The sequence below is a fragment of the Chenopodium quinoa genome, unplaced genomic scaffold (assembly GCF_001683475.1).
Source record: "Chenopodium quinoa cultivar QQ74 unplaced genomic scaffold, ASM168347v1, whole genome shotgun sequence".
Lineage (NCBI taxonomy): Eukaryota > Viridiplantae > Streptophyta > Magnoliopsida > Caryophyllales > Amaranthaceae > Chenopodium > Chenopodium quinoa.
Window position 1 is genome coordinate 3,700,752 of NW_018744626.1, and position 23,059 is coordinate 3,723,810.

Here is a 23,059-nt window from a genome sequence, read left to right on the forward strand (position 1 = left end):
TATTTTCTTATACTTATTATCTACAACAATATTATCTAATTTCTGATACTTATTATCTAATACCTGAGCAATATTATCTAGTTTCTAACAATTATTATCTAATATCTGACCATTATTATCTAATTTTTAACAATTATTTTTTTTTTGTATGATTGGACTCACATGAGTCCGTTCTACACAATACTTTTCCTTTTTACCAAGTTATAACTTTTTTTTTTCCTTCAAAAAATCTATTCGTATTAACTATTAGTACAATATGTCATGCTTACACCGATCATTTTGGGCATATGTAAAGCTATCGTTAAAAAAAATTTCCGCCAGTATATAATATGATGTCAGCTTTTAATCCTTTTTTTTAATTATTTCACTTACCTTATTATTTGGAAGTACATTGTTTATTTATTTATTTATATTTTTTTTAACAAAGTTAATTAATTCATTGATTTTTTTTTTTGAATAGTAATTAATTCATTGATAAAAAGTCATACTACACCTTTTCAAAAAAAAAAGTCATACTACATCTACATTATATAGTTTTATTGGGAATAACATGCATCATTAATTTAATATAATGTATAATATTTTTAAATATTTTAAACACAACAAATCAACAATAAAATTATTTTTCTTAATTGTGGTTTTAATAATTCTTGCATTATTATTTCATTTTTCTTTTATGCATTGCACGCATTTGTATTATTGCACGACTTGCCTCATTTTTATATTTATTTATCACAAATTAGTTATATGAAAAAAGATTATTACTATCGTGCATCGCATTGGCACTAATCCAGTGTAAAAAGTAAAAACATCCATTATTAAATTTGTAGAGTGCATTGCAATTTCACTTGCCCTTGCAATGATACATTTTTTTACACATTGTAAAAATGTCCATAATTATAATTTTTAGATTGAGTTTTTTGCACTTACTAAGACGTTGTGTTTATTTATTTAACAGTTTGACCGCAACTATGCCGGATAGCCCGGATTACAACAACATTTTTCAATGAAAGGCGGCCCAATGCATTGAGCAATTTCATTACTACATGTAGTCTGACGAGCTTTTTGAGTACAACCTGGAAAAGGTGAACATTCGTCGTCGTCATCGTTTGTTCCAATGTGTTGAAGGAACACTTTATCAAATCTTGAACTCATAGCACTAGAGCCTGCACTTATCCAATATGATAACAAAAAATAAATAAATACGAGTACCACTACTATCAGTAACTTTGATGATTACATGCAATATCATCGGTTGATATGATAAGAAAAAATTCGGATTGGTTTCGATTCACATTTTAATTTTTCCAAATGTGTAAAAATATTACCTGGTAATAAAAATGAATTAAAAGTAAAATATTATGGAGTAATAAATCAATTAAATTAAGGATAAAATAATTTAAAGTTTTAACACTAATATTGTTTAAATTTTAACACACATAATACTTTAAAGCATATAAAGTTTTAATCAATGTTTGAAAATTATATTAGATTAAATTCTACAGATTTACTACATATAAACATAGAAAGTATAATCATAATTCATAATAGGGAGATTTATCAAACTTTGTAATGTATAACACTTACAACAAACTAGAATAACTAGTAGCACTAGCATGAGTGACACAAAGAACTTTCTAGCCATTTGTTATAATTTCTTATTGCTTGTATTTAGAGTTATGGAGATGAAAAATTGAATTATATATAATTAAAGTATAAAAACCTTTCATAATTCATACTTTTGGCCTCTTTATATACTAGTAGATTATGATATTATTATTTATTTCCTAATAATTATATGATTCCTTTCCTTTTCTAAAATATATTGTTCTTTTACATATGATTATGAGTTTGATTTGTTATCAATGAATTCTATTAAAAAAAAAAAGGATTATTTCCTTCCAATGTTATTCATAATTTTCTAGATTTGGCTCCTTTCTTAATGAAAATTATTGCACTATTAAATATGCATTGGGAATTATTGATTTCCAAATATATTTAAATGAAAAATTGTTTTTTCCATCTTAATTTTGCTAAATAGAAATCATTTTTAAAATATTAAAATTATTTTTGCCAAATTAAATTTATTATACGGATTATAAATTTTTTTTTTTTACTGATTCACTATTATTGTATTTGTTCTTCGATGCTACTGATTTTGTTTATTAAAATTAAATTGATTGAAATCAATTTATCTCTTATCAATTAAGGACATGTTCACATTTATTGAACTGAGCTGAATTGATTGAAGCTGAACTGAACTGGATAAAGCTGAAATGAATATTTTATGAGGTAAGGAAATTAGGAGCTGGACTGAACTGATTGATGGAGCTGAATTGAACTGAAATTAAGTTGAAGTGAACATACCCTAAGTTATTGTATTTGTTCTTCCATTCTTTATTATTCTCTATTATTTGTAAATTCTTTAAAAAGAATAATTCCTTCCAATTATATTCATAATTTTCTAGATTTGGCTCCTCTCCTAATGAAAAATTTGCACTATTTAATATGCGTAGAGAATTATTGATTTCCTAAAATTTTAATGGTTTAGATCAAAGTGTTTTTTCCACCTTATTTTTGTTGAACAATTTTTTTTTTAATGAAATTACATTATTGTATTTGTTCTTCGATTCTCTATCAATTAATTTGTATTATTGTATTTGTTCTTCTTCGATGAAATGATTTCAACCATGGTTTTGAATGAATCTGGAGTTGGTTCTCATAGTTTTGGAGTCAATTTTAACGATTCTACTATATTTTGAATGACAACCATCTAGATATGTAATCTGGAACGTATGTTTTCACTAGTTCAAACTTCATTAACTGGAGTAGAACAATTAGAAAGACGTTGATTGCTAGGAAAAAGCTAGGTTTTATTGATATCAATATTCCTACACCTGATGTTAGTTTCAACATATTATCATAAATGGTTGAGAAATGATTATATGTTGATGAGCTATTTGTTGAATTCTACAAAGAAAAATCTAGCCAAGTGTTTCTTTTTTGAGAATTCTTTTGCTCGATTGTGGAAAGAGTTGCAGGAGAGATTTGGTCATTCAAATTTACCATAATTGTTCAAATTGCATAGAAAATTGACTTGTTTTTACTGATCAAAATCTATGGCAAATGTGGTGACCAAACTAGGAACATTTAAAAAAACACATAGGAGTACTCTAAAGTCTGTTAGCTTCTCCTCCTAGAGATTTGGGATCGAATCCTACCAAGTGAGGGTACTTGAAGATATCGATTTTTTTTATCCGTTCCTCTTTTCAACTGTCTGACCTGACCTACAAATATTAAAATATATATAAAAAATGGAAAATTTGCAAATTGCAGCCATTTAAATTTTTTTTTGCAAATTGCAGCCCAAAAGTTCGTATAAATTGTAAATTGCAGCCGATTCATTTTTTTCATCGGTTTACATGTTGAAAAATCTTTGGTTAAGGTTTTAGGGGTCATTTTAGTCCTTAGGGTCCCGAATTGAGCTCGAAATTAGGAAACAAAAAACGTAAGTGTCTCGTATTTACAGTTTCCCAAAAATCGATACACTTTTGTTATGCAAAACGAGATATTTAAGTTATTTTTTTGCTAATTCCGAGCTCAATTCGGTTCCCTAAGGTTTAAAATGGCCCATAAAACCTTAATCAAAGATTTTTCAACTTGTAAACCGATGAAAAAGTTGAATAGAACAACAATTTACAATTTATATGAACTTTTGGGCTGCAATTTGCAAAAAAAAAATTTAAATGGTTGTAATTTGTAAAATACGAACTTTAAATGGCTGCAATTTATAAATTTTCCCAAAAAAAAAAAAAAAAAAACCGAGTATGTTGGCAAAGGTAGTCGGCATTAGTCAAAAGGCTGCAATACTAAATCAAAAATGTCAATGGTGCCGAAGAATGACGAGACGAACTTGGAAGCAAACTCAGCAACAAAGAAGAAAAGGGGAATAAATATACAAGGCTATCAAATTGAGGGTTTATCAATTGCTGGTCAAGAAACATGCATAATCGTCCCTTCTCTCAACCTCGCTTTCGATATCGGAAGGTGCCCTCAACGCGCCATTTCTCAAGACTTCCTTTTTATCTCCCATGGTCATATGGACCACATTGTATGTCTTTTCTTCTGCTCTCTTTTTCATCTTTCTTTTCTTGTATTTCATGGGTTTTTTTTTTTTGAAATTTTTGATTTTTGGTTAACTTTTGTCGAGTTTTTCCATATTCTTGATTTGGGTTTTTTTTTAGAGTATTTTGTGGGCTTCCTTGCTTTTGAATTAGTCTGATTTTTGGTTAATGTATTATGAGAAGTTTCTGCTATAATCTTATGTTGGGTTTTGGATTATTTTCTGTATTATGTTGTATTTATAATCATTGAGAATTTTGATATGTATAATCACTGCAATGGGAACTGTTTGAGATTTGTATGAGTATCAATGAAATTCGTGAGTGGAATAACAGTGATTTTTGAATTGGTGGTTGTTTTTGAGTTACTATGTTTTGTTTTAAGGATGTATATTACTCCCTTCCCCGCGCCTCCATTGTTGGAGTAATTGTATAACAAATGGAACATATTGTCTCTTTAATCATCGGTTGATAAAGTAAACAAATTAATGGATAGTTTTTATGAATCCTGCAGTTTTGTTAAAGTTGAATTCTTTAAAATGATTTTCCTTCTTTTTTTTTGACATATGCTTTTTCAAATAGACAGTCTATGGAGTATTTTGTGAATTGTGTATATCTCCTAAATACTATTTGTATTGTGTAATATGATGTGTATATTAGGGAGGATTACCGATGTATGTTGCGACTCGTGGATTGTTCTCTATGAAACCTCCTACGATTTTTGTGCCTAAAGCTATAAAAGAGGATGTGGAAAGGCTTTTTGATGTACACAGAGCAATGGACCAATCTGAGCTGAAGAATAATTTAGTTGGTCTAGACGTGGGTAATGTCATTATTAGATCAACATTTTCAATGTATTAGCTCCATCCAGGCTTGATTTCTTCAATGATCATGCCAACTTAATTACTCTGCTTAAAATTTTTATTTAAATAATTTTCAGGAGAAGAATTCTATATTAGGAGGGATCTCAAAGTAAAAGCATTTAAGACATATCATGTCATTCCCAGTCAGGTACCAATTACTTAGTTATTTTTCCTATTAAGATCTCATCTATGTGGATCAAAGACATCCTCGAGCTTAAAACCATGTATACTTTGTTCACTCATATTATATGTTGCAGGGATATGTAATTTATTCCGTTAAGCACAAGCTTAAGCAGGATTACATTGGTCTTCCTGGACATGAGATCAAGGCTTTGAAGGATAAAGGTGTGGAGGTATGTTTGATTACTGTATTATCAACTGACAATTGTTGCATCTACGGTGATAGGGTAGACTGTTATTCAAAAATTTGTTTGCTCAATCATGAGACTACTGTAAGTTTCTGTTCTCGGTTTATATCTGTAATTAGTCCGAATATATGATAAGAAGATATTTTGGACTATGTAAGGGATAAATGATACTTTGTATCTGTTTTGGCATTGTTTCCTTACTTTAGATGTATCCATCTATTGAGGTCCATCGTCCATGCAACCATTTAGTCATATGTCATGGTGAATGTAGTTTGTAATTGCCAGGCAAACGCAATAACATTCTGAAGTACAAATTTGTATTTGTTGACTGCTTATTTACTTGTGGTCCTCTTTTTCTGCAGTTGGTATCTTAAGGGTCAGTTGGAGCATTAATTTAGCTAGAATCCTTTTTCTTTGTCCTTAATTTGATAAATTGTACACTTGCCGTCACAGCTGCAACTGTAGCTACATATTTGACGCCTTCTTGTGATACGGCGTGCCTTTCAGAGTCTTAGGAGTGGGCTGTTCTTGCATCCCCTCTCCCCCTTCCCCTTAATACCAACCCTTTAAAGCTAGAATAGTTTCATAAGCTATGCAATTGCATAAGTGGTCAGCAATTTAGTTCTGCTGCCTTCTGCATATTTCTGTCTTATAGATTGGTTCCACATTGGCAGATTACCACAGCAACTACGTCACCTGAGATAGCATTTACTGGAGACACAACAGCTGACTTCATTGTTGATCCAGCTAATGTTGATGTGCTGAGGGCAAAGATTCTTGTGATGGAGGTAACTCACTTTATGAGCACTTGATTTTTCAGATTTATTTATTGACTGTTACTTGTTCAATCAATGATATTTCTTGATAAGTTTAATTTATTTGAGCTTCTGCCTTGTTCATTGATTTGTTTGTGGAATTTCTGGTTGTCCGATCTGCAAAACGGATGTATATGATGTTTGTATTGGTAAACTGTGATGTAAGATCTATGGGACTTGTCTTTATAAACTCTCTCTTGCGCATCATGCTCTTATCACAAGTTTTACCAGGAAAAGGAATACTTTCAGTCTTAGAACTTTTGGATGAACACATATGGATTGGTATTGGGAAAATATGCAAATTAAGCAAGGGTTCTTGAGTTTTCTTTGTTTGTTGTCCTTGGCTGAAGAGTTTTAGTAGGGGAACCGGGAACACTTACAGCTGGAACTTGAAAGTCAACGGTTTTGGAAATGGTACAACCTCTTCTTTTTTTTTTAGTACTACTTAAAAACAAAAATACACCTCCCAACAAATATTTTTGTGTTTAGTGAGTGGTCAGTTTGGAATTTTGCTCTGTGAGTTTGCTGGATGTGCATAGCATAAGCTTATTAATAGTGCTGGGTTTTGCTCACCACAACTTCAATGTTAATTCTAGAAGCAGCCTCTGTTTGTGGGTCTAGAGCTATATTAATCTTATCCTTCCTCAAGGCTCAAATCCCCAAACCCGTTATGGCAGGGACTTCAGTGGATTTGGACCTTGTGGTACTTGTATATCTAAGGTTGCTTGAATCCTCTTATCAACTACTGTTTCGTTCTCAATTCTTCTCTCCACTGGTAGCTTCTTAGGAAATTAATAGATGTGATGATTTGATAGGCGTGGTCTGTCTTTTATGTTGTCATGCAGTGCACCTTCTTAGACAAAGCAGTTGACGTGGTGCATGCAAGAGATTATGGACATACACATCTGGATGAGGTTCTTTTTTTTTTTTTATTATTTTATCCTTTTGTATCTGATGTTTGTATAATGATGCTGCATTTTCTCATTGATTTTGTTTGTTTAACCATCATACAGGTTGTAAAGTATGCTGAAAAGTTTCTGAATAAGGCAATTCTTCTGATCCACTTTTCTGCTAGATACTATGTAGAGGTAAAAGATTTAAAAATCCGGCATTGTTTCCTCTTTCTAGTGGCTTTGGAATTGTTTATACTTTGATTTATTGTTTGTACATATGGATGTGTAACTATATTAACTATATTCACTAGAATAAGTGCATGTCGCAGATAGGAGATTACTTGGATATTTGGATTTTTTGCTGCCTTTGTCAATTCTTCTTTGTTTTCTAGCCTTTCATAGTTTTCTAACAATTGTGGTTTTCATCTTTCTTCGCTTAGCAATTCTACACCTGGTTATATCTGCCCTTTACTTATTATTCTCTGCCCTCAGGCTCTCATGAACATATGCAAGATGTAGTTGTTATAAACATCTGAATTTTGATGCCTTGCACCATAATATTCAGATAGCAGCTAATTAAGCTAATTAGAAATGATTAGAGTAGCATTAATGTGAAGGTATTTTTTAGATGTCTAATTTATGTAAACTCCTGAAGTTGGTTTCAGTTTTGAAGCTGATTTCATAATATTGATCTTTAAGTGAGCGGGTATACCAATCTATTCTTCCCAAATTCACACTTAAATAGGTTGGTGAGCAATGTTAAGATGAAGTGGGGGGAATTCGTAATTTCCTGATAATGAAATAGGTTGCTTCAATCAGGAGATGAGCTTGTTAGTAATGTTGTTGGCGGCTGTGCTTTCCTTGCAGAAGTAAAGGTTATTTATAGATTGAAATGGCTTGTAATTATATTAGAGTTGAAGGATTAAGGTGGTAGTGTGGGTAGTTGGAGCGCAAGATTGATGAGTATTATGTGTATTTTTTATTGCTTGGATTTCTGTGCAATTGTGCGTAGAAGTTATCCTTCGTCAGAAAAATTATTCTTGATTAAAAAAGGGTGTTGAAGAATAATTTGCTGGGCTTTCTGTGCATAGAAGATTGTATTAGGTCAGAAAAATTGTTTCTGTGTTAAACAATTGTGTTGTGCTAATTGTGCCAGGGAATATCTTTTATGTCCTTCCTTATTTCTAGGGCATCTGAGTTAGGATATTGTCATGTTTCTGGCATGGCAAATGGCAATACTAGAGGAACTTGGGGTTTCTAGCTATAATAAATGGCATCAGATGTGCTTGGACGAAAAATTTGGCCCATAATAGGAGAAGAGCTGATCTTGATGCCTCCAAATATGGAGATATGGAGGGAGAAAATATTTGAATCTTCATTCGGGAGCAAAAATTAAATAGTTGTGTTAAAAAATGCATCTAGATTCAGATTTTCTGCTGCATTTTTTAAGCTTAGTGTGTATATATTGTTACCTTGTGGTCCTGTTGTATGCATACCCACCACAACAAAAGTCATCTTATACAGTTATATTTCTCAGCCTGATTTTGATTTGTGTTCTCTCTCATGTTACAGAGTACCTCAGTTTCGCCTTTTCTTAGCCATATATTTTTAATTTAATTTGCTCCATTTATAAAAGTGATGCTTGATTCTGTACCTAAAATTGCAAATTACATCTTCTGACCCCTTAAATTTAATTCTACTGCTGTGTTACTGCTCTGCCAATATTGTGTACTATCACTTATTGTAAGTATTGTCAGTAATTCTATTTAGATGCCAAAATACAGCTATTAATTATGTAGCTTTGACAGGAAATTGAAGATGCCATTTCGAGATTGCCATCAGCTTTTTCCGGCCGGATCTTTGCACTCACTGAAGGGATTTAATGATTGGTGTTATAATGAGCGCTTTGAAACACATCTATCTCCTGTACAGAAGTTGAGTTGTTTTTGTGCACGATTATAGAACTGGTTCTTTTCTCTTCTTTTCTCCCCCTTTGCCCTCATTACTTCATTAGAAATACAAGCATTTTTCCATATCACATGTACTAGTGTACTACCACCCTAGTAGCTACAAAATATGAAGATGTTTATTACTGAATTAAGTTTTACAGTGAACCATGAATTCAATTTTGACATCACATTATAGTTGATTTTTCACCCTAGTACTGTATAAACTTAGTAAAGTGTAACTATTAGCTTGGTGTAAATCTAGTTTTGAATGGAATGAAATTAATCTCAGAAAGCTAATGTATCATGCCTGCGCTTGGTCGGTAAACAAACTCAACTGGTGTCTTGTTTATTTGATAATCAAGGAATTGAACTCCATTCAACTGTTAAATTAGTGTTTAATAATGTTTTAAGCTTCATTTAGCCATCAGGCTAATTGTATGACCCTTTAACTAGTAACTAAGACTGAAGTGTCCTAGGTTTTTAAAAGTGTTGAATATTTGTCTATACCAATACAATTATGTTGAATTAACCTTAATCGGTTATAATGCCTTAATTTATACTCTGAATTTTTGCAATATAGTCTACTAAATTGTGTGCATTGGAGTTACTCTTAAAGTATACTTTAAAAGGCTAAGTCTTTTATTACATCTAGAATTACCTTTCTTCTAATGTAAAGGGTGACCTAAGATTTGCTTCATATCCTCAAAAGTTTGCATAAAAAACAAAGATATATATGATTTCTCTTGCCAATAAGCAGGCGAACTCGAAAACTACATCATTTATTTTATTGATTATAATTCAATTGTATAAAACTCTAATCCTTATTCTCAAAATATCGTAAAAATAAATAAATAAAGTTCATCTTCATAGAGTAGTAAGGTTTTTTTTTTTTTTTTTTTGACATGATCTTCATACTAAATTTATGATCCAAATTTGGATTCTATACTGTGGACAACACTTGAATCAACTTGGAAAGTTTGGGATAGAACATGATCTGGAATTGAAGGTTGGGTGCCAAATAGAGTTGTGGATATGATCACTGTACCAGGATTCTGGCTGTTGAAAGATGTTATTATTGCTGCTTTCTTATCCCCCACATTCTTCTGAAAATGAACTAAACCTCTGGGAATCGCAAACATCTGTCCTGGAACCAACACCTTCGAGTAGTACACGTTCCCTGTGGTCACGAAACCAACTAGAACTTTCCCTGTGATCACCACTCCACTCTCGCTTGATCGTGGGTGGGAATGGGGTGGGTTCATCCCATTAGGTGCAAGGTCAACCCGGTTCATTGAAAGTCCAAGCATGTTTAGGGCGGGGAATGTAAGAACGTTCCCTGGTGTGACCTTCGATCCAAAAATGGTAGAAGTATTGCCCTCCTCCATCAGCCCGTCGAAGAAGAAGTCTTCAGAGGTCACATTTGAGGCAGGCTTGCAAGGAAAACTGGAAAACGAGGGAGACGAGCTGAGGTCTGCTATGCAGAAGTCCAGCAAGGGATCAGGATCAGCAGTGTGGGAGATAAAAGGAGCAAGCAAGAAAACTACAATGCAGAATAAGGCAGCCATGAGTGTGTATTTTTGTGAGTGTTGTTTGTGTATGAAAAGTAAGATTAGAGTGTTTTGCTTGTGTATGAAAAATAAGATTAAGGTGTTTACATAGGTCACTAATATGCGACTTTGTCAAGGACATGCAAAATATATTAAATTCTGTAAGACTGCTGCAAATGTTTTTTTTTTTTTCAATATGGTAAGTTGTAGTGGTTGTAGACTTATAGGTAAAAGACTGATTCAATTTGTTGAACATGGAAGAAGCTCATATTTTGGTTAGGATTAATCTGGCTTTAAAACATTGAACTAAATCAGTTACGAAATACGTACTGTAGATTATTCAATATATGAACAGCTACCTTTTTACTGAATCAAAAGTCGAAACCTTCTAGGCTGTTTAACAGAAGGCTGTGTACAAGCTATTGCCTTGTAGCATTTCCTGACTCGAAACTCATCTGCAATTCATCTTCAGATATTCCTTAGCATTTTGATTTTTGTAATTGTCCATGATGTTTCTTCAATCATTATGGATTGTTAAGGGGGTTAGGGGGTTGAGTTATTAGCAGTTGTGATCCTTGGAGGTAGCAATTGGATAGTTCAATATGGGTACTAGCCCGAGTCCATTCGGATCGGGTCATTTTGGGTAGGGATTGTTTAGTTTATGAAAACTTGAGTCAAGTGACTTTCATGCTGTTAATTAGCTAATTAAATAGATTAATCTCAACATAATATTTTCTAGTAGGTCAATTTTGGTTATGGTTGAGTATGGTCAAGCACACAAGCAACACAACTAGAATCAATTTTTCAATTTTTCTGGATCTAGCAACCCCCACAAAGATGGAAATATGGAATGGTGCTACCTTGAGCCTTAATTATCTAGATTTTATTTCAAATGATACTACGTTACGGACTAAGATGACCATCTTTTTGTACACTTGAAACCTATATTATTTGGACTCTTCATTTTACCTCAAATACCTATGTGAACTCTCGACACTCGGATATAAGTATGACCCTTGGACACTTTATTTTATTTTAAAATTAATAATTTTTTTAACAAAATTGCCGAGTTGGACTTCTGAACACGTACCCATGTTGGACATAGGTACCGAGTCCGAGTACGTAACATAGTTGAAACAACTTTCCAATATCTCTTGATTGCTTGCATAGTTGCATGTTTCTGCATAAATAAAAACCAAGAGACAAATTATGTGGAAATACTTGTTTGTTTGGGGCACTGTATTGCCACTGATTCAAGAGATCACAGCCTTTTACTACCAACATGGCAGCATCTACTTAGTCCATTAAGAGCATCTCCAATGGTTCAATTAAAAGGACTTGCTTGCAATTTAAGTAAAGTTCCTAGCTACATGCTTATCATTGGAGAACAAAAAATTGAGCAACATGCTAGCAACTGTAGCCCAAACAAGCTACATGCTTGATTGAAAAAGAGACAAATAAACTCCACTCGTCTTGAGCATTATACTCACGGATCGTTCAATTAAAATTGCTATAATAAGATTGGATTTAACACTGACAAGATCATCAAGACACCAAAAGAGCGTAAATTTATTTAAGATTATGTAATTCTGGTCACAGTAAAAATGACGGTTTTTATTCTAAACCACTGTCTCTGAAAACTAAGCTAATGTACTCAACTCCATTTCCTAAATTGCCACCATGCTAAAGCGTTGAAACATCAGGTAGCTTGTGGAAGTTTCCACTGGGAATGTACAGGACCAACATCGTATATGATTTCTCTATGGCAAGACCACACTAGCTTGATTGCTTCTGGAGTTCCAATTCCTGCACCCCTAGGATCTCCAGCAGGTCCAAACCTGGAGGATTTCAGGTCGAGAAATATTAATAAGAAATTACAATGCACCATATATAATTAATATAATAATTAATAATAGGATTTAGGGCTTACCAATGATTTTGTGGAGCTCCTGTAGTCCTTGCTCGTAAGCCAGCATAAGTGGTTCCATTTACTGTATTCCCAATAACTTTCTGCAATTGATCGAATTAACTCAGATGCACGAAATATATACATATATATATACATATACATATACATATATACATATACATATATATATATACATATATATATATATATATATATATATATATATATATATATATATATATATATATATATATATATATATATTTGTGTCATAATCAGTATTTTGTATGATTACATAATTCCCTACGTTCTATGATTATATTGCGGCAAAAGACTACAAAGATCAATGAACAAGTTCTGTTTCCCTCATTCATTTCCAAAAGTTATTTATTCAGAATATACATTTTTTGGCTTAGATACATCTTAATTATACAAGTTCAGTTTTATTTACGTCAGTGATTAACCCATAAAACTATTTTAATGTTGTAAGTGAATCTTTCATTCCCACCACCACATCGATATAAACATTAGTGAGATGTCTTTCAGAAGGCCCAGGTCCCCGGTTCTGTGAAAGGAAAAGCGGAAAAACAAAATAGAAAGCAATTTTTTAACACATCTTGCCTGTAGGAATAACAAATCATTTGACACCACCGCAGCAGTTAAATGTGCATTCATCCTCTCTAAGGCATCTAGCACCAATGGTAGCTGGTTCGCTTTATAGTCAGTAATAATCTGCAAGTACCAAAGTCCATGAGCAATAGATTACAGTTTTCTTCAAGAACAGGCGGATAGCCATTTATAAATACTAATATTAGGTTCAATTTGCAGATATACACCAAAGGTGCATGAAGTGGGGAAGGGTATAGAAAGATAAACCAAACTCACCTGGAATGGTCCAAATATTTCTTTAGTCACAAGCTCAAAATTTGTGTCCTTCAAAATTTCTTCCAGGGGAACATATACAGCAGTAGGCTTAATCGCACCATAAATTGAGGGTATAGTGTGATTCTTTAAAGCCTCACCACCAAATAGTACCTTCGATCCTGGTATTTTTAGCAACTTCTCCACATGCTCCAACATTGCTTCGGTTGTGACCTATGTGATAACACCAAAATTATTAAGATAAAAGCATAAGATCAAAAGCATTAAACCAAAGTCACTGCAGAATTGTTATTGCATGCCTCACAGATGTTGGAAAACATACAAAATGTCACCCCTGGGTCAAATTTATCTACAATATATTACCTATATATTTTCTGACAATGTGCATGGGTAACAGGGTAAGTAGTCTGTAGCTCTCTACTATCTGAGCGATAATTAAAATCAACAAACTAGAACTTCAACTACGGAGATCAATTCCTCAAGAAGTTATCACCAAAAAGCAATAGCAAGAAAGGGTAAAAGCCAGATATACACACAATACAACTAAAGGAAAACACAGTTACTATACAAACACATCCAGAGGAAAGAAGGGAACATCCTCTGGCTCTCCCCTCTCCATATAAAAGGCAGGTGCTTTGAGAGGTAAAGGATATAATTGAACAAATGAGACAAACTTAAGTGCATCCCATTTTCCACAACAGAAATGACATGGGTAATAGAAAATAACCGGTTGAACTCTTAAAGCACCTTTAACTGCTAAGATGTCACTGATGTTTAGCTTGATGAACTCAGTGACATAATGAGCAGCTCAGTGAAAGACATTCTCACAGCTCCTCACAGTCTTGTGGCAATCAATAAGTAAATTTGGGATGAGACTGATTATTCTGTTGTTGGATAAGAAACTAACTCAAAAATTCCATTCCTTATGTTAGTACAGAGGTGTTAGAGAATGAAACAAATAAAGCATTTGGGTAAAAAAAAAAAAAACAAAAACAAAACCCTAAGCCTTCTCCTAGGTTTCAGAACATGAAAAAGAGCAGAAGCCCCCCCTTCACCCCCCGCGCATCTTATTCTCAATCCTGACAAACACAAATAATAACTTTCATCCCCACTGACTCTTATTATTCCCAAATACTACAGAAGCCATGAGTTGCAACATCTCTAATGCAAATTATGCAAATGGAGCTTACAGTAAGAACAGGTCCAATAGTCAGGTTATCTAGCTTCCTTCTAGCAGCAAGATCTTTCAACTTGGAAATAAGAGAACTTGCTGACCAGTTCTGCAATGAAAATCAGAGAAAAGGATCATATAAATATACATGTATAATTGGTTTCACACTGGAATTACAGAAAATCACTCCTTTTTATAAAATATATCCATTATTTTCAATAGGGTTTACCTCATGCATAAAAAGGATGGACTGTGCAGAGCACTTCTGTCCACTGCATGCATATGCGTCTTGATCACAAACCCAGGCAACATAATCCTCCTGCCAACAAGAAGAGGGGATATGAGAATTACTAAACCAAGATCATGATCGAGATCATATGGAGAATGACAGAAGCAAACCTCCTGAACATCAGGGCCAAGGATTTTCCAATCAAATCCTGCATCCTCCAATTTAACTCGGCCCTTCAGGTCATCAGCTAATTTCTCTGCTACTCTAGAGCTTCCAGTGAAAAGGGTCATACGAGGATTTGCCTGTACATGACGTCTGGCTTGTAAACAAGAATTTAAGTTGCTTTAATCAGATTCATTAGAATGGAAGTACAAGTCCTAGGGATCTTTGACCCAATCTTCAACCAAGACAGCACCGCACAATTAATGGATCTCAAAGCAGGAGATTAAACAGAATTTTAAGCAAGGTCTAATTAATTACCCACAGATATGAATAGAATTATGATACTAATCAAATCACAGGCAAAAGGTACAAAGATGCTATAAAACAGCAACTTATGAAAAACAGATCTGATCTAACACTTTACTAACTTGAAATTCTGTAAGAAACAGGTAATCAGTACAGTCATAAGGCCACCATGTTTACTCAGTATCTAGCTGTTTTTTCCCCATGCCCCTTATCATAACTCAAATTCAATAAATTTACAACTATCAACTCTCTATCACATTATTAGACCACAAGTTAACTGATCTATCAACTCTGTCACGTTACTAAACCACAAGTTATCCATAGTTCATCACATTACCCTAATCACTAATGAAATTTCCACAAAATAAACAACGATATTACACCCCTAATGTTGCTCCAATCTCGTTATGCAGTAGTAGCCATAAAAACTTCTACAATGTCTTGATCTCTAAAAAAAAGACTAACCCAGATATAAATGAACAGCAAACTAAACTCTCAAATCCTTGCCCAAAAGAAATATAAAATCTGACCCTAACCTGATGGAGATCTCAAAAGATCAACATCAACTTTACATACCCACTGCGGCTTCAATCTCTACGTGCCTTTTGCTCCAGGCAAAACAACTAATTTCCACAGACCGCTTATCTGTGTGTGTTTGCGTTTGTGTGTGTGTGTGTGGGGGGGGGGGGGGGGGGAATAAATAAGTGGGGCAAGTTATAAACTCGAATGCTCTTTCCACAGGACAAAAGCAATATAATTAAAATTCTTTTGAAATAGTGATGCAGAATGAAACCTCCAACAGCAGTTTGTTCATCGTCTTGCCATCAGAGTTGATGAAGTCAACATCGTCAGTAGATAACCCACATAAATGAAGCAGGCGCAGCATTTGTTCCATTACAATGCTAACCTGCAAGGCAGAAATATATATAGAGTCAAAATTCTGTTGTGAACTTCTGATCACAGATCTAAGAAGCAAGTCGAGAAATAAAAATTGCAGCAAACTATAGGCATCAATTATATGTTAGTATGTCATGCTCACATGCTATAAAGAAATATACATCTATATATACACATAGTCACATATATAATTACTATTGTTTGAGGTCTCATTGCCAATTGGTTCACAAATTCTGCATCGAAATGTTCTCTTAATTGTCCAAGCACTGCAGTACCTTCTTTTAGAATCTGATACGTCTCTTTGAGAACAAGAGGCCATTGGTAAATTGGTATACCAGAGCCATACATTACCTACGTTTTATTTTTTCAATTAATGCCATTCGACTTTTCACACTTGCCGGCTCAAAATTTAAACTATTAATATCTTGATTATTAGTAAGTAAAAATTATACTTCCTCTGTTTTTTTTTTTACTTGACCTGTTTCTTTTATCACGCTTGCCAATGCAAAACTTTAACGGTTAATAACTTTAATTCTCCATAATTAAAATATATAAAAGTTATATATTATGATAGTTATTATTGAGACGAATTCAAAATGATCCAACATAAATATGTTTTTCCTTACATATCTATATATATATTAAAAGTCATGGAAAGAATTATAATCATGCCACGTGTCATAATTTTTGCCACATGTCGTCATGACTCATGACTTGATAAATGATGTAGAGTCGTGTCATTTTAAAACAGATATCAATGTTTCCTCGCAAAAATTTAATGTTCATAAATTCTAAATTTTTAATTGAACCTATATATATACTTTAATATAATCTCATTCTTTCGTTTACTCATCCATAATTCATATAGGTTATATATATTTAAAATATGTAACATAAAAATACATAGCAACATGTGTTTACCTTGAATAAATTTTTAACGGTAGATAAAAATTCTTTTAACAAATAAAACAAACTAATATGAATTATAAAATTTAGATTACTGCAAATTTCCTAATGAATTTTAATAATGTTCAATAATATTTAAAAAAAATTTTTTTTTTTTTAAATTATAAAACCACCAATAGATTTTACTTTAATTTATTATAATTTTTTATATACAAAAAATGACCGGGGCATCGCCCGGGCCTAAAACTAGTTATTCACAAAACACGGTCAAAGGAGGGGTGATGAATAGTGTAAAAGTCAAAGCGGGTCAAGTAAAAAAGAACGGAGGAAGTATAAGTTTACCACGAAGTATTTTTTCTTATATAAAAATCACCAACATTGGTCAAAGTAAAGTACGTTAATACTGCAAAAGGTCAAATTGGGTAATTACAAAAAAAACTGAGTAATAGCTTAAGAAAAAAAAGATACAATGCCATCAATGACTCTCTCTAAACTTTAAACTGATATCAATAAAGACGCTGTGTATATTCTACAGGAAAAAGGAAGAGTTGCTATGTAGTTTTCTTTCTTTCATCACTTTCTTTCTTCTTTTAGAGAATGAGAGGGGGGAGGGTATTAAGGATTTAGGGTGACCCCACCAACGCACACCAAATTAGGGCTAGATAATTTCATACATCACACCAGCTCTTGTAAATATGAATGAGGCCCAACAGTAACTCGCAGCAAAAATTAAAAAATTATTAAAATATAGCCTCTTGAAATCCATACAAATGCCTTTTTAAAATACCTTGCTATCCACTTTGAGTAGAGGTTTGTTTCCCATGTAAAGTGCACCCATCAACTGTAGCACTGGGATTTCTAGAGGGAAATTGAACGGAGTAATAATAGCCACCTGAAATAATAAATTATTAATAAAAAAAGCTGTCTAGAGGCATGAACTCGATTTTGTGGGCATTGTAAATACGTAGTAAGTAAATAATGTTCAAAGATTTGACATTTTTAGCTACAATTGAGTTATGCACAACAAAAAAATGCGATCAAACTTTCAGAAAATGTGGCAAATAATGCTAAAACGTCCTTGGCATCCAAATCAAAAAATGCATATTCCAATCACCATGGTACTTTTTGTTCTTTTTTGTGGTGAGGAAAACTGTGGTACTCTAATTCCACCCAGTATGCAGCATTCTACTGGTGTAAAAAAAAAAAAAAAAAAAACAACTCAAAATTAATAAAGGAATGAGTGTAAGATGGTAACATACCGGACCATAAGGCCAACGGAAACCATGACTTTGCTGACCAAGATGATTCCCAGGTATTGCAAATGACCTTGCAAGAAAACGAACCTGTCCAAAAGTAAATATAATCAACAAAAACATATCGAATTGAAGATAAATGAGTTGCTATTATAATTAGTTGTCCACTGAGAAGGTCTTATTAGATTAAGGATCTACAACATCATTGTGAAAGATAAGAAATTAACATAACAAGGTTTTCTATGTATATATTTACAGCATATAATACAAGATATGCTTTCTAATTTTCACTTTCAAGAACATAGCCTCTAGTTTGCGACCAGCTAAAACATAAAACTGAGTTTATTATTAAATAATAAAATGTTAGTAATGAAGTGTTTTTGTTAAGACAATTCTCCAGATACCTGGTCACCAGAGAAATTCTCAAGAAATTTCTGTGTAACAGATACTTCAGCCATAGCCTGCTCAAAACTCTTTGGAGAAACCCTTTGAACCAACCTAGCAAAGAACTTTGAAATCTGGAATGTAACACAAAAAAATTTACTAATTACTCTTTTTTTTTTAAAAAAAAAAAAGGCAAGTAACATCAAACAACTAGTTGGTTAAAAAGACGGCAAAATAAGAAGATAAGAAATGAGCCAATGAATACCTCAGGCTGAGAAAGCTTGTCAGCTGCTTTAGTTGATATGGCTCCTAACTGAAGATATCTGAAAATTCAGCCTCTTTAGCATAAAAAATCTCATAATTAAGAGCACAACGGTCAATACTCAATAGGAAACTGTGGAGAGAGCATAATGCAACAATCATATAAGGGAAGACAACTAGGAGAATGACATAAGCACAAACCTTTCTGGGTCCTTGAAGGGATTATGAAGACCATGTTTAGGGCACCTGGATAAGCTATCTACAAATGGCTGTATAGGCAGTAAGCATGAAAAAATAATAACATCAGATATTCAGATGAGTATATGCATAGTGTCCGAAATGATTTCACAGAATGGATGAAATAAGGGGAGACGAAAAAGCTGTTAACTATCACTAGTAGAAGGTAAAAAGTAGAGCGCCATGACATACCTTTATATTTGATTCACCAACCTCAGCAACCTTTATGAATGGTTCACCGTTCAATGGATCCACAATTGTATTCCAGGAAGGAGACTCGAACCATTTCCCATTCACTGAAGATTAAACAATTATATTATCAAAAACAGCTTAGACTGAATGTGCAAGTTTTTCTTAAGAATACACTGCTTAACAAAAATAACTAATGCCAATCCTAAAAGAACAGAAGTTAAGAGCACCAATATCAGACTAGTATCAGAATCCTGTGAAAACAAGGTCAGTAGCAGCAAGGCAAGGAGGGTGACATAATGAAATAGTTGAATTAAAAAGACAAGAATGACAGCAAATATCCCAATCGTTTATTTAAATTTTAACAAAACCTCACATCTACACTTTTTCAAACATACCCAAGTTAAGCACTTTAGCTGGTTCAGAACCAGATACTTTGTCTGCATCTACAGTTTGAAAAGCTGCCAAGCTCATATACCTGCACAAGAAGGATTTATAGATAAATTAGACTGAAGGAGAAAGTGATTCTCTCATAGTTGTATAAACATGTCAACCATACAAGCTATTGCATATGCAATTGACATTCTAAAACAAAAAATTAGTAGAGGGGATAAAGCACAAGAAATCCCATAATGTTTGTATTTCTCGTCCTTAGTTGTGCTTCTATGTAATCTGCACATGTGGGGAAGGCTGGGCTGAGGGATTCAAAGACCAAACTGATGATCTGCCCTCATACTGTGACAATTAGGTATCATTTCATATGCAAACACTTCTTCCCTGATCTAATTAACCAACCACAGCGACATCTTACATGTACGATCAAGCCAAGTAGGCATATAGATAAGTTGTTAATTGCTAACTACTAATGTTTAACAGTACTTTCCAATACTTGCCACTATTATTGCTCAACTTGTTAAGTACAATGCTACAAGAACAGCAATATACAAAAGAAGTTTGTAACTTTGTATGTACTAATGTGCATACAAAGTTACAACTTCTCCTTAGCAGCACTCACACTGGGTGGCATTTCTATCGGTTCAACCGCTGTCCCTATAACCTTGTTCTAATGTGCAAACTACTTGACTACTACAATTACCTTATGCATGCCAACAATGGTTGCCCTGATACTTTAATTGTTTACAGTCTTTGCCACTTAGCAAATACGGCATATATATATATGTGTGATCAGAAAGTTCATTTTTTTAGTGGTAGACGGTTCACAAGGTGTCCCGACTGCCCAACACATTTAGGTCGAATTGTTCACAATGTGTCTCGGTGAAATGACACATTTTCACTTTGGTGCGTAGTCTCTATAAATAGAGGAAGTATGACATATGTGATGTATGATGAAGTTATCAAATCCTCTTGCTTTCTTCTTGACATAAATATGACCATGTTTGTTCATATGTATTTGCACATTGATTTACTACTTTAACTAAACAACCTAAATCAATTGGTCACGTCTTGGTATCTCAATAGTTATATCATGTTAAACTAATTGTTTTTTAAACGATAATATAAAACTACTATGAAAACAACCATATTACGTGCCTAGAAGAAATATATAATCCCTCCAATTCCTTGAAGGTGCACACGGCTTTTGCAAGCTAATTATAGATTTATAAGTTTTTTTCACTTAAGATGATTATCAATGTCAAAAATTCTCAAATTTCATTTGATTAGCCAAGCAAATCACTACATAATCAATTAAATTAATTTCCCAAACCTATAAACCAAACTCAGAATTGACACAAAAAATCATAAAGTAATAAATTAATACCAATCAAACAGTACAATCACAAAATAAAATTCAATCATTAAACATAGCAAAATATTGAGATGACTCAATCAAGCTAAATTCTCATCATTTCACAAAACCCTCAAAAACCCAGATACATTAACTCATATAAATCATACCCAGAAACCAAAACTCTCTACAAAATGCACTGAAATTTTGGAAATAATTGATTGATCAGTTGATATTAATTCTACAATTATAAAAATTTAAAAATACCTGGGAAATTTACAAGAATCAAGCAAAGAAACAGCTTTTTTGGAAACAATCGTCCTCATTTCTCTGCGAATTGCAAATCTATGCATGATGATTAAGCTATACTCCGAATAAGAAAGATGATTTCGATTTTCCTCGTCTCTCTGTTTCTCTCTCCTCTTTATAAGTTAACTGAAACTGACACTTCCTCCTTGGAGTTATAAAAAATTGAACTAATTCTCCGTAAAACAATATGGGTTTAATTTACCAAAAGGTTAAATAGAAATGGAAACATTCATTAGGTTATTCGGGTTTAACCCGGTTTGCGACTACGCAGATTGGTGGGAAAATTTTCGGTTGAGATTGTGGCTTAAAATAAATCTGATTAAACCCGTCATGAATTTTATTCAATCCATGACCTATCCTTACCATGGAAGTTTTTTTCTTCGTAAATATAATATTTAAACTCGTTTTTCAACTCGCTAATCTCATAATGGTCATGTATTATAATTATCACACGATGATCGTTTCTAAATATAAACTAGGTAGAAATGATAAGATTTAAATTGTTTGAGCTGTTTTTCAAATGAAATACTCTATAATACCAATTTGAGCCACCTACCTAGCTTGAACAAAATTGATTGACTATTTTTCGGATTATGATGATGATTGATTGTGATATTAAAAATTATGAAGTACAAAAGTAATACGACTCAAATTGTTCAATTGCATAAACACAACTTTAAAAGTTCTTACTTCGTATTTTGTAATCTGTATGTATTTTAATACCGAGTTAAACATGAATAATTAAACATGCATCGTCCGGGTTAATATCATTACACAGAAGACAGTTTAAGTGCTTAACATCTTGGGTTCCTGTATGGCTGTATGACTAACAAACATACATGAGTAACATGTGAAATGGTAAGTTTTAAAATTTTAAAGTACAGGATTTGGTGATTGGATGGATTCCTATGAAACCTTGACCGTTGTTTACGACTGATGCAGGATTAGATAAGTTGGTGAGTCATACTACAATCAGATCTATATTAACGGAATAATTCAACGGTTGATACGCATGTAGAGTAGCAAGCAAATTTGTACATTATCTGGTTATGTGACAAGTGTTTAACTTAGGATGGACTTTGCTTAAAGACTTTGTTTTCAATTAAGATTAAACTTTTTTCATTAATACCAAGTAATAATAAATAAATTGTTGATACTTGGGATTTTCAATGGTGTCATTTTCATTTAGACATATATAATTCATCACTTCATCCTACTGAGTAGTGAGCAGTGATTAATCGGGCCGTAGTTCGTCCATGATCCACATGCATGGCAGTCTAATTCTTCAAAGTGACTATAGCTAAAAACTGACTCGGCCCGTGGGCTTGTGAGTCAAATTAGAAGAGGGAGTGATAATGAGTTCAAAGTGATATTCTTGTGAATTAAATTAGAGGATCATGAACCTAACCCGAATCAACTCAAAAACGACCCAATTCGAATCAACTCAATCCCAAAATCACTTTGGTTTTTTTTTTTTTTTTTTAGCGAGATACTTCTATTTCCTCATAGTGTTTCTCAAGAAACAATTTCTAGAAACTAATTTTAGGAAACATAAGTTGTTTTACAAAGCTTGGCCAAATAGACACTACAAAAAATAACCTTTCGTAGCGATTATTTTAACCTTTAGTATCGATTGTAATTGCAACCAAAAGCTTTCCCAA

The 23,059-nt window shown here is 33.0% G+C and overlaps 3 protein-coding genes across 3 annotated transcripts; 1 reads left to right on the plus strand and 2 right to left on the minus strand.

Moving 5' to 3' along the window:
• Nucleotides 1-3,836: 3,836 nt before the first annotated feature.
• On the plus strand, nucleotides 3,837-9,311 carry LOC110700547 (tRNase Z TRZ1-like). Its single transcript, XM_021878100.1, has 8 exons — nucleotides 3,837-4,111; nucleotides 4,782-4,944; nucleotides 5,062-5,132; nucleotides 5,242-5,337; nucleotides 6,027-6,140; nucleotides 7,013-7,081; nucleotides 7,181-7,255; nucleotides 8,869-9,311. Exons 1-8 carry the CDS (start codon nucleotides 3,881-3,883, stop codon nucleotides 8,941-8,943), a joined length of 894 nt encoding a protein of 297 aa, XP_021733792.1. The 5' UTR covers nucleotides 3,837-3,880; the 3' UTR covers nucleotides 8,944-9,311.
• A 576-nt stretch (nucleotides 9,312-9,887) lies between these two features.
• On the minus strand, nucleotides 9,888-10,668 carry LOC110700548 (germin-like protein subfamily T member 2). The gene has a single exon (XM_021878101.1). It carries the CDS (start codon nucleotides 10,572-10,574, stop codon nucleotides 9,930-9,932), a length of 645 nt encoding a protein of 214 aa, XP_021733793.1. The 5' UTR covers nucleotides 10,575-10,668; the 3' UTR covers nucleotides 9,888-9,929.
• Nucleotides 10,669-12,098: 1,430 nt separating this feature from the next.
• On the minus strand, nucleotides 12,099-21,787 carry LOC110700549 (probable aldehyde dehydrogenase). Its single transcript, XM_021878102.1, has 16 exons — nucleotides 21,357-21,787; nucleotides 19,741-19,820; nucleotides 19,346-19,449; nucleotides 19,118-19,185; nucleotides 18,921-18,978; nucleotides 18,676-18,789; nucleotides 18,278-18,361; nucleotides 17,806-17,910; nucleotides 16,009-16,122; nucleotides 14,918-15,049; nucleotides 14,748-14,837; nucleotides 14,538-14,627; nucleotides 13,351-13,560; nucleotides 13,087-13,197; nucleotides 12,487-12,566; nucleotides 12,099-12,394 (listed from the first exon to the last, which is right to left on the minus strand). Exons 1-16 carry the CDS (start codon nucleotides 21,440-21,442, stop codon nucleotides 12,256-12,258), a joined length of 1,665 nt encoding a protein of 554 aa, XP_021733794.1. The 5' UTR covers nucleotides 21,443-21,787; the 3' UTR covers nucleotides 12,099-12,255.
• Nucleotides 21,788-23,059: the final 1,272 nt, after the last annotated feature.